This window comes from Lycium barbarum, chromosome 9 (genome assembly GCF_019175385.1).
Source record: "Lycium barbarum isolate Lr01 chromosome 9, ASM1917538v2, whole genome shotgun sequence".
NCBI lineage: Eukaryota > Viridiplantae > Streptophyta > Magnoliopsida > Solanales > Solanaceae > Lycium > Lycium barbarum.
In genome coordinates, this window is record NC_083345.1 from 105,709,464 (window position 1) to 105,720,438 (window position 10,975).

The following is a 10,975-nucleotide window of genomic DNA, read 5'->3' on the forward strand; positions in this document are numbered from 1 at the left end:
CCTCAATCATTTTATCAGGAACAAATTGTAATGGCTCGAAGGAAGCAAGGAATGGCATCTCCAACTCCCGTACTGTCGGGACAAGCCACGGGTGCACAACCTACAACAAAAAAGTAGATATATTAAAATGGTCCTAAATCATGAAATGCAACAGATAACTAGGTTGTTGCAACAGGTGTCATACTTGTTGTATATTTTCCAACAGATTAGTAACTTGTTGCAACAGGTGTCATACTTGTTGGACATTGTCCAACATATTAGTAACTTGTTGCAACAGGTGTCATACTTGTTGGACATTGTCCAACAGATTAGTAACTTGTTGCAACAGGTGTCATACTTGTTGGACATTATCCAATAGATGACCAAGTTTATTCTATATATATGTCTTAAGACTTACCTCTTCTAAAGGAGGGTTAAAAAGATCAACACTCAATCTTGTGTTGCTCTTTGCAGTCAGCCATCTAAGCATTCTTGGAAAAGACACTTCTGAAGGGTAGTCCTTCACTTGTTGTCGGAGGTGAGGAATGGCTTCAAATGCCCAAGCCTAGAAAACAAGATACCATCAAAATCAGAATCATGATATAAATACAAAAAGTACAAGAAATTGACATTGCAAATGCTTTACCATGAAAGCCCAAGGGAAGCCATATAAATTGACTGTCTTCACTGTTGGCTTAAGCTCTTTCGATAAATAGTCAACAGTCAACTTGAAGCTTTCCCGGCCCCATCCATGGTTGTTGAATGCCTCATAGTCCTCCGCAAGTTTAAGCAAACCAAGTGGTATGTTCAGACTTGTATCTTTTGCCATAAGAACACAGTGCACAAACCAAACTAAACACAAGGACTGCTTATGCTTTTTTGACATGGTTTTGGACTGCAAATCTACAAGCAGCTTATCTCCTTTGTAGCTTTTTCCAACTAACTCCACCAAACCAGTTTCATTCTTATCTTTTCCACCCTTTCCTACTTTCTTAGCTTCTTTGGTTGTCTTGGTAGTCCGGGCTGGCTTATTCAATACAACAATAGGAAGCTCACAAGGATGACATCTAAGGCCAGTAACTATGGCAAACTCTTTCAAGCCAAAGCACACCGGCATGCCACAGTAATTAATCCAAAGCTCATCCTTTGCATCTGAAAGAATTCTACGCTTCATAAGCCCATATACCATTTTCATTTGAAACCGTGCACCGGTCTCTTCAGGCAGATCCAAATACACCCCAAAACAGCTTTTCCTAAAGAAATCCTCCAACCCCTGCTTTTTAAGAATTAGCCTAAACATATCAAATTTCTGGCCCATGCCTGATTTGACCGTAAGATCAACGGTCAAATCATTATTTTCATTCAATGGCATCCTCACGGCATACTTGTCAATACTGAAAACCTTGACGACCTCAGCAATGGAAGGTCTATTATGATCTATGTCCAATCTACTAGAAGATTCTGCAATTAAATTGGCATTCACACTATTTCTCTTCTTTGTTCTTAATTCAGCTATGAACGTCGACAATTGAACTGTATTTTCGGAAGCACTGCCCTTTTCATCATCTTCATCCAATCCATCTACTCCATCAGCAGTTTCTTCAGCTTCTAACTCTTCTTCACTTTGTTCATTTGTATCTACTCCTTCTTGGCTCTGTACTTCCTCTCTTTCTGAGGATTGATTGTCAGTTTGGCTGTCTCTGTCCTCTATATTTGCTGATTCAACAATAGATTTTGCTAAATCAGCAAGATTCTCTAATGATGATTGCACTCTAGCTTTTTTATTATCTCTATGACCCTGAGTTGATTTCTCAACTTTTCTTTTGGCTGGAGACATTTTATCTACACACAGGAGAAAAAAAAATCTTCTACTGATTAGTGCATCATTCAAAGTAAACAGATAATAACAAGTGCAGCATTTGATCAAACAAAATACAACAAGTAACAAAATTCCCCAACAACTGAAGAAGTTGTTGCAATAAATGATGTAACTGTTGCAACAAGTGAATAGGTTGTTGCAACAGATTCTTCAGTTGTTGAATACGTGATTAAGGTGTTGTATATCTTCTACAAACACAACCAAATAACTGAAGCAATGTCCAACAGATTTATAGTTGTTGCAACATATTGTATAATTGTTGCAACAAGTGTATAACTTGTTGCAACAACTATAAATCTGTTGGACATCTTCTACAAACAGAACCAAAGAACTGAAGCTGTGTCCAACAGATTTGTAGTTGTTGCAACATATTATCTACTTGTTGGCACAAGTGTAGAAATTGTTGCAACAACTAAAAATTTGTTGGACATAGCTTCTATATATAGAACCAAATAAATACTAGGACAAGAACAAAAAACCATCTATTGGATATCCACTCCTAAACCCTGAACCATACCAGGACAACAGCAGAAAAAAATCATTTATTTCACTACAAACACACAACAACAATAACAACAACAATAACAACAACAAGATGGATTTTATCCAAGCTTTTCCTAAACACTTAACCAACCCAAAACAACAAGCATCTACTTCCAAGACAACAGCCAAATCGTCTACTACAGACACACAATCATACAAGTTAAACAAAATACACCAAATGTATGTGCAATAATTGTTTATCCTTTCTTTTCCTAAACCATACATAACAGGACAACACCAACACCAACATCAACATCAACACCAACATCAACACCAACACTAACACCAACAATAGTATTTCACTACAAATACACTAAATAGAGGTTTTAAAATCAAGCAACCTCAGCAACTGTCAAACAAGTGCTGAAGTTGCTGCAGCAACTTACTCATCTGTTCGAAAAAGTCAACAAGATTGCAAGCCATTTTTTCGAAATCTTAAGGAGAACAAGAACAAAAACATCACAAAAAATCATAATTTGAGAACAATGTACGCTATTTACAAACGCAAAAACCCCAACAAGTCAAACAAATACCCTAAATAAGGGTTTCTCGAACAAGGAACAACAAAATAAACAACATTGAAGACAAACCCATGTTCTTCTTCTTCTTCTTCTTTTTCTACAACCAAAATCATCAATTTCTACCAAATAACTTTTAGAACAAGTGAAACAAAAACTTTACCTTGATAAAAGAAGAAGCAGCAGCGGCACCTATAGACGAGGGTGAAGAAGAAGATGACAAGAAAAGAGGAGAGATGAGAGACGTCCAAGTGAAGGAGATTAACTGTTGCTTGGGAGTTTTGATTTTGAAATATGGAAGAAGTGCGAGGGAGTTGTGGAGATGAACGGTTTTGAATATTGGGTGGGTGTTTTAGTATAATGGGTGGGTGTTTTGGGTTTTTTTGTAGTTTGTAAAAGATTAAGAAATCTTAAAAATTACATTTTGAACCTCAATCTTCTTAATCCCAAATTTAATTGGGTTTTGATATGAGGTGGGCGCTACACGTCACCTTTAGTAATTTGAAGACTTTTTAGTCACCTATTAGTCACCTAGAGTTAATTCTTCCCGATCTCTTCCTTGGTTCCTCCTTCCCATGTGTTTTGTTTCTCCATTGCAGATGTACTTCAAATTGTATCAATACAAAGTCATTCTTTTTCTTTGTTTTTATTTGTTTCTTCCAGTCAAATAACAGCTTTGTGCCCATGTATCATTTCCTCTGCCTTGTTTTTCTCATTGGTAATTCCTTTGCATTGTTTATAAAGAAAAAAATTGGAGTGGGGACTTCGGGAGGTTGTTTTCCAGGCTTTCCCCATGACCGAACCTCTTCTTCCATTCCTGAACCCATCTAGAGCATGCATTGATGACACGGGTCATCTTTTCGCAGCATAACTGCTTGGGAAAGGGAATTTAAGGAAACTGTTGTTTGGGGCTATTTAGATTATATACCTAATGGGTACTGATTTCCTCTTTGTTTTTTTATACATGTTGTGATATGAGTGATTGTTTCTAGCTAATGTTTTACTTAGTTCCAAAAACATTTGGCTGACTCACCATGTGTGGGGTCTCTTTGTTCCACATCTTATTCTATATCCTTTCTATCATATCTCTGATTGAGCTGATAAAAGTCTTTGATGTGGTTTCTGTTATGTAGGTACCTATTGATATTGTTTCGTGATGCAACAGTAGAAGTTTGGGCCATGACTAAGACCCCAATCATGGTAAATATGTTCTTTCTCTTGTTCTCGCCATGCATGTTGAGTAAAATATGCTTCCAGGTTGTTGCAATTATTGTTTGGATCTTGAGATGGCAATTTTTGAATTAATGAAGGTATTGTGGATCCATTTCCAAAACATGAAGGTATCGTGGATTGTTAGTTGACCCAATTAATGAGATTGAGGTGTGGTTTTCGATTTGACTGTGGATTTTAAATGTTCTGAAGTCGTTCATAGCGAAATGTACTACTTCCTACCCTTTTTCTTTTATAACGATGGTATTTGGGTTAGCTTGCTCGCACCTCGACTATTCCTTCAAGTACCTGTTTTGCACCCACCAGCGCGTATGTATGTAATTCTGCCAGCAAACTTAGGCAGATGGGAAGAGATCACCGAGTGTTTTTTTTTTTTGTCTATGCTGGGATTTGAACTTTGATCTCCAAGGTTTTCACTAACTTCATTGACCGCTAGGCTGCAACTTTGCGTGCTAGTTACTTCCCCACCCTTAATGGAGAGAGATAATTTTTTTTTTGTCTATGCTGGGATTTGAACTTTGATCTCCAAGGTTTTCACTAACTTCATTGACCGCTAGGCTGCAACTTTGCGTGCTAGTTACTTCCCCACCCTTAATGGAGAGAGATAAAGAAAAATGTGTTTGCTTTGCATCCTCTTTTCTATGAGAATTGAGAAGTTCTTGCATGGCAAAACTTTACTTGAAACTAAAAGAAAGTTTTTGTACATTAAATATGAGCATGTTTATCCAAGACTCTATCCATAAAGGATCTTTTAGTATTGCTTGGTTGATTTTAGGACGTAGGACTTCGTAGGTGATTGTATCATCTCCACACCAATTCTACCAGAATGATCAACCATCTTAAATTTTGGTACAGCAAAGATAAACAACTACGCCTCAATCCCAAGCAAGTATTGTGGTTGGCAATATGAATCCACATTGATCATGTCACCCTATTTGGACAGTAGCAATCCTAAATCTAAAATCTAGGTTCTTTAGCACCAGAAGTTTTCTATATTTTCTAGTGGCATGCAAATCGCTAACCCGACTACAAATCTCTTAGTGAACTAAACATTAATCACAACTAGTTGATGTTGCCTATATGATATTTTCTTCCATTGTGCTCTAAATTTTCATGAATTCCAAGAGATTGTAGGTCTTTCGAGACATCTTCCTTTCACAAAAGAACGAACAATGTGTACATGCACTGGAATTAACTGTTAGTGCATTCCAAATTTCCAATAAATTAGTGACAAGGAAAAGCTTTAGGATCTAATATGCAGATTAGCTATGAAAAGATCAGTTTCTTTCACTTCTTGCTCCAAACCTTCTTCTCACTTAGGCAGTTAGGCTTTCGAAAACATGCTCCTCCTTGGAAAAGCACGGCGTTTGTATTAGATTCTAAAACGTGGATTTGAAAGCTTTGCTATTTAGGATTTGCTTACCATGCAATTCAGTGTCAGTATCCTGTTCAGTCATGTGCTGTTTCTGTATCTGACCACACCAAGTTACTTGTAAAAACTTATTCAACAAATTGATTTGGCTCTAAATTGGATTGTCAACTACCTTATGGAAATGATACCTTTGAACATATGCTTGTAGCTACGCTAGTGTCACCAGTACTCCTAAAAAGCTGAGTAAATTAATATCGCTTGCCTGATGTTTCCTTTTTTATTGTTAGGATGTAATTTCACTGGTATATAGAAGTACAGTTAGAGATATTACATCTTTTTGTCTACCCGGTTGGGGTCAATTTGCCATTGTATTCTTTATTCCTTACTTTCCAGCTTTTATTGTATTATATTTTTCAATGCAGCTTAGATCACTAGCTCTCCCGTTCACTGTGCTAGAATGGACTCTTCCAACTGTACCACGGCCAGTGCCCAAAGATCGTCCTGCCATACCATCAAAAGAAACATCCCCAACAAAAGAAGCAGATGCTAGTGAGCTCAGTTTACTTGATTTTTCACGCGTTACTTAAGTATATATTTCCTTATCTGACTTACAAAATAATATCTTCTATGATCTAGTGTTTTCTGTGAATGCTAATACTCAAGGAGTAAATTTTGACTGCAGAAGGAGCTGGGACAGATGGATCTCAAGATGAATTTTCAGAAAGTTTCTCTTTTGCACTTGTAAATGGTGCACTTGGAGTTTTTGAGGTTCATGGTCGAAGGATCCGTGACTTCAGGTATTTTCTTCTAATGTTTATAAAACAACAATAGTCGATTAGTTAATATTTGGTGGTCTAATGTCTAGTCGGCTTTTGCACTTTAGTTAAAAATATTTCCCTTCTGGTTTCATTTTACTGGGGACTATTATATCCAATCAAATTTTGCGGGCGGTAGGGAGTGTATTTGAAAGTATAGTCTAAAGAAATGGAAGAACAATTGACTTTTGATAGTTATAGCCTGGCAGATAAAGGGAAGGTATAATGATCCTTTATCAAAAGTAATTATTTAGATTAACGTATCATTCAGCATTATGAATCAATATGAATTTGACCAAAGAGCTGACCTTTAGATTATTTCCTTTGCCCCTTCTATGTATATTTCTCTGCGTGTGGATTTATTTGTCTTTCAAATTAGGCAGGAACTAATTAAATCTTTTCATATTTCAATTTTAAACATACTGCAAAGGTTCTTTTGCCGATCAAAGTCTTTGTAACCTGCTTAAGCTACAAGTAGTCGGCTGCTAAATGGACAATTCTGAACATGGCCTATATGCTGTGAACAGGCTGATTATATAACAAGAGTTTAACGTGTACCCCTGTGGCTTCTTAGCAATCAATGCAATTGATTAGATACTTTTGGTGTACCTATGGTCATCCTTGAATTCTGAGCTCCGGTTTGAAGCTTTAAATATGACTTGGTAACAAAAAATAGTACTTCGTAATGTTTGTTCTGTTGTACTGCAAATTTCTGATCTTCTTTAAGCTAAAAGAAGTGCAGCTTGGAGAGAGAGAGAGAGAGAGTCAGATTACCTTACCTTTGAATCTGCTTCCCCTTTAAATGTCTTTGTTTTGTTATCAGCTGTACTATAGTACCTCACATAACGTTATCGTCATTTTTCCAGACCAAAGTGGCCTTCATCTTCATTTGTTTCATCTGAGGGATTGGTGACGGCAATGGCCTATCGGCTCCCTCATGTGGTATGTCATGTGTTCTTTTTACATTGAAGTGTCATTTGCTGTCTGGTTGCTTATTTGTTAACAGGGTTGGCAGTAATGCATCCGTTCTTCAGGTTATGGGGGACAGATCAGGAAACATACGTTGGTGGGATGTTACTACTGGACAGTCGTCCTCATTTAATACCCATAGGGAAGGGATCCGTAGAATCAAGTTCTCACCAGTTGTTCCTGGAGATAGGAGCCGTGGGCGTATTGCTGTTATGTTTTATGATAACACATTCTCAGTGTTTGATCTGGTAAGCGAGAAATTCCCCTTGTTGATTTCTTTTCATGTGCCTCAATATTCTGAGTGCTCTTGTGTCCTATATGGAAGTCGAGACACTTGAATTTGTATAGCTTTCCCTATCTTTGAAATACAGAGCGCCTCAGAAATCCCATTGCTGCTTCATTTCGTAGAGTTATTCCTTAGTTGTAGACGTCTCTTATTTAGATCCATAAAACTTGAATGACTGAACTTTCCATTACCCTTCCCTCAAGTCCTTTGCATAGGTTCGCCAAAAGTCTCAACAATTGGCTGTTCAAAGGTTATCTAAAAGTCTGGCACACAGTTCTAATTTCTTCTAAACTATATCACATTTCTTATTTGCAGGACTCACCCGATCCATTAGCCAATTCACTTTTACAACCTCAATTTCCTGGAACTCTTGTGTTGGAGCTCGATTGGTTGCCTTTGCGATCAGATAAGAATGATCCACTGGTGTTATGTATTGCTGGAGCTGATAGCAGCTTTCGCCTTGTTGAAGTCAATATGTATGCCCAAACAAGATTACTATTCTGTTTCATTATCTGTTTTATCTGTTCTCCCAGGTTAAAAACAAAAAATTTCAGTAAATAATTGAAATGTACAAACCTGCTGGGGAAGGAAGCAGCTTGCTTACTCTAGGCTCTAGAATAATTGCTGTGTAGGTTAATAAAAAATCTTTACCTGCTCCTAGATCCGTATTTAAAGATAAAGTAAATGTTTATCTGGAGCCTTCATAGAAAGAAAGAAAGTAAATGCTTGTCTGGAGTTGCCAGAAGAATCCTTTATCTCGGTTTCTGCTTCTTTTGCCCAAAGTTAGCAATCGTTCTTAGGAGTTAGGATGAGTTTATCATGGTCTGATAGGTTATTTTGCTCTGTAATGCTGTTTCAGTTTGTTTTAGGAATGGTCCTTTTCAAGAAGCTTCCTTAATTTTAATTATTTGGTATTCTGATTGTCTCTCTGTCACACTCGCTTTTTTGAGGGAAATTGGCTGTAGTTTCTTTAAATTACAGTCATTACCCGCTACATTTTAGAGAATCGATACTGTAATACACTTCCAGAAACTGTTAAAAGTTCCCTGCATTAGCCTTGAAAACTAAGGAATGCTAGTCCCTGTATAATATATAGGGAGAACCACTTAAGCGAATGCTATGGTTGTGCCTGATATTGAGAAATTTATGCCCTTGGCAGCAGAAATATGATGTTTGCAGTAGGAATTGAAATACTTCAACTTGATGCAATTTCTTTTACTTTGTCCAATAACCTAAAATAATATCTGATTCGTTATACTCCAAACTTTTGTCTATTCTAGATAGATTGATTTTATTGAGTTCCTGGTTCCTGAACTTGCATATCTTTGTAAAACTGTCTTTTTGCTTATGCAGAAGTGACAATAAAATGGTTCATGGTCCCCAAGCTCGACCACTCAAAGAAAGATTTCGACCAGTGCCTTTGTGTTCTCCCATATTACTACCCACACCACATGCCCTGGTAATTGCTTTTCCTTTTCTCCACAAAGCATGCTAAACTAATATAGTTAGGATTGTTTTATTGAGAAAAATATTTTAAATTTGTTTAGTATCTCACATTGGTTGAGGGAATCGGTTGTTGCCTCCTGGTCTTGGAGTCCTCACCTCATAGCTAGCTTATGAGGTCGAGTTAGGTTGAAGGTCCATTTTTCTTATCATTACCATAGCTGGACTGTTCTTTATTGTTGTGTTATCTAATGTTGGCCTATGTTACGTCATTCACGCCTAGAAACTCCACTCTTGGTATGCCCCGGTTTTTGGTTTCCCATATTACTATGTTAGTTGAGGGAATGAGGGGGTTTCTCCTCATATGCTCTTGGAAAATCATCACTTGAAAAGCTAGCTTTTGGGGTTGTTAGCTCAAAGTCCATTTTTTAATCAAAATTAACTGTTTGGGTTGAGGTTGTTAAATTAGTACAATTGTTAGTTCTTTTGTTAACATGCAACAAATCCTGCAGCTTTATTTTCAGTAAACAAAATGTTCGTATTAAAGGGGGAATGAAAATTTTGTTACATCTTTTTGTTTTTGGCTGGTTATTGTAGGCATTACGTACAATCTTACAGTTAGGTGTGAAGCCATCATGGTTTAATACATGGAGTGCAACCACAGATGACGCGAACTCCCAAGTTCCTGGAACTCCAACAGCTGGAGATCTTCGTAATCACATGATTGAATCACCCGTATTGGTGACTCTGTAGTGCCTGAGATGCTTCTCAAAGTACTGGAGCCTTATCGTAGAGAAGGTATTATTTTTGTGCAATCTCATATTTTGTTGTAGGATATATTATCTATCAGCATTTACACTTAACTTTGCATAAAAGACAACACACTTGGTGAAGTATTTGACATGTTTCAATGTCTATTACTCAAGGGTGCATACTTAATGATGAGATGGTTAGACTATATGCTGGTCTAGTGGATAAAGGTTCTGCAGTAAGGTTTGCTTTTGCTGCTGCAATATTTGGGGAACCCATGGAAGCTCTTTTCTGGCTGCAATTACCGCGAGCTCTAAATTACTGGATGAATAGATTGACTAACAAGTCTCCGACAAGAGTCCCTCAATCAGCTTCAACGTCAGAACTTGATGAAGTATCTATGTTAGATAGGATATCATCAAAGGGAAAGTCTGGGACCGGAACAGGAAAAAATAATGCTTGGGTTAGTTTTATCAAATAATTCTGCTGAATATTCATGAAAAAGATAATCTGCTCGTAGTTTGATTATTTAACTGTGTCTGGCTCTCCAATTTCTTAGGAATGGTTTTCACCTTTTAAGTTAGGTGCCTTTAGTGGCTTGTAAAACAAAAGAAGGAATTTGTTGCCTTTAGTTCTATTCCCAGGATATCTAATTGATCTTATGGCTTCTCTCTGGCAGGGAAATGGTCAACTTCAGCTGATGGCCTTTGAACAAGAAGAGTTGTGGGGGCGTGCTAATGAGCAGATTCCTTGGCATGAAAAGCTGGAAGGAGAAGAGGCAATTCAAAACCGTGTACATGAGTGAGTGTCCTCTGTATAGATGGTCTATTTATGTCTGTTTGCGCCAGCACACCATGATTGTTGGTCAATGAGGTTGACCGGGTTGACCTAGTTTAGTTTGAAAATTGTATATCCTCCAATCTGTAAGTAGTGAAACATGAAAATATATAGTTTTTGTAATGGTGATATGCATTGACGAGGTTGGTCTATATATATCTTTTTGTGTCAGCACACCAAGATTGTTGGTTAGTGAGGTTAACAGAGTTGGCCTAGTTTAGTTTGTAACTTATATATCCTCAAATCTGGAAGTTGAGGAACTTGTCGAAGAACAATGCAGTGAACATTGGAATATATAGCTTTGTTAATTGTGATAGATAAACACGCGGTCTAGGTATAGCATTACCATCCAAG

General features: G+C 37.3%; 1 protein-coding gene across 1 annotated transcript; it reads left to right on the forward strand.

The window, feature by feature from the left end:
* Positions 1 to 3,461: 3,461 nt before the first annotated feature.
* Positions 3,462 to 10,098, forward strand: LOC132609253 (uncharacterized). The gene is made up of 10 exons (XM_060323134.1): positions 3,462 to 3,854; positions 4,053 to 4,119; positions 5,944 to 6,070; positions 6,204 to 6,318; positions 7,203 to 7,278; positions 7,371 to 7,553; positions 7,907 to 8,067; positions 8,945 to 9,050; positions 9,632 to 9,832; positions 9,961 to 10,098. The coding sequence occupies exons 2-9, from the start codon at positions 4,099 to 4,101 to the stop codon at positions 9,785 to 9,787; spliced, it is 945 nt and encodes a 314-aa protein (XP_060179117.1). The 5' UTR covers positions 3,462 to 3,854; positions 4,053 to 4,098; the 3' UTR covers positions 9,788 to 9,832; positions 9,961 to 10,098.
* Positions 10,099 to 10,975: the final 877 nt, after the last annotated feature.

Bases quoted from the DNA above. Each gene is read 5' to 3' on its own strand.
- LOC132609253 (XM_060323134.1), top strand. From the start codon at position 4,099: ATGACTAAGACCCCAATCATG. The intron at 6,071-6,203 runs GTGAGCTCAGTT...TTTTGACTGCAG, and splicing joins AACAAAAGAAGCAGATGCTA to AAGGAGCTGGGACAGATGGA. The intron at 7,554-7,906 runs GTAAGCGAGAAA...TCTTATTTGCAG, and splicing joins CATTCTCAGTGTTTGATCTG to GACTCACCCGATCCATTAGC.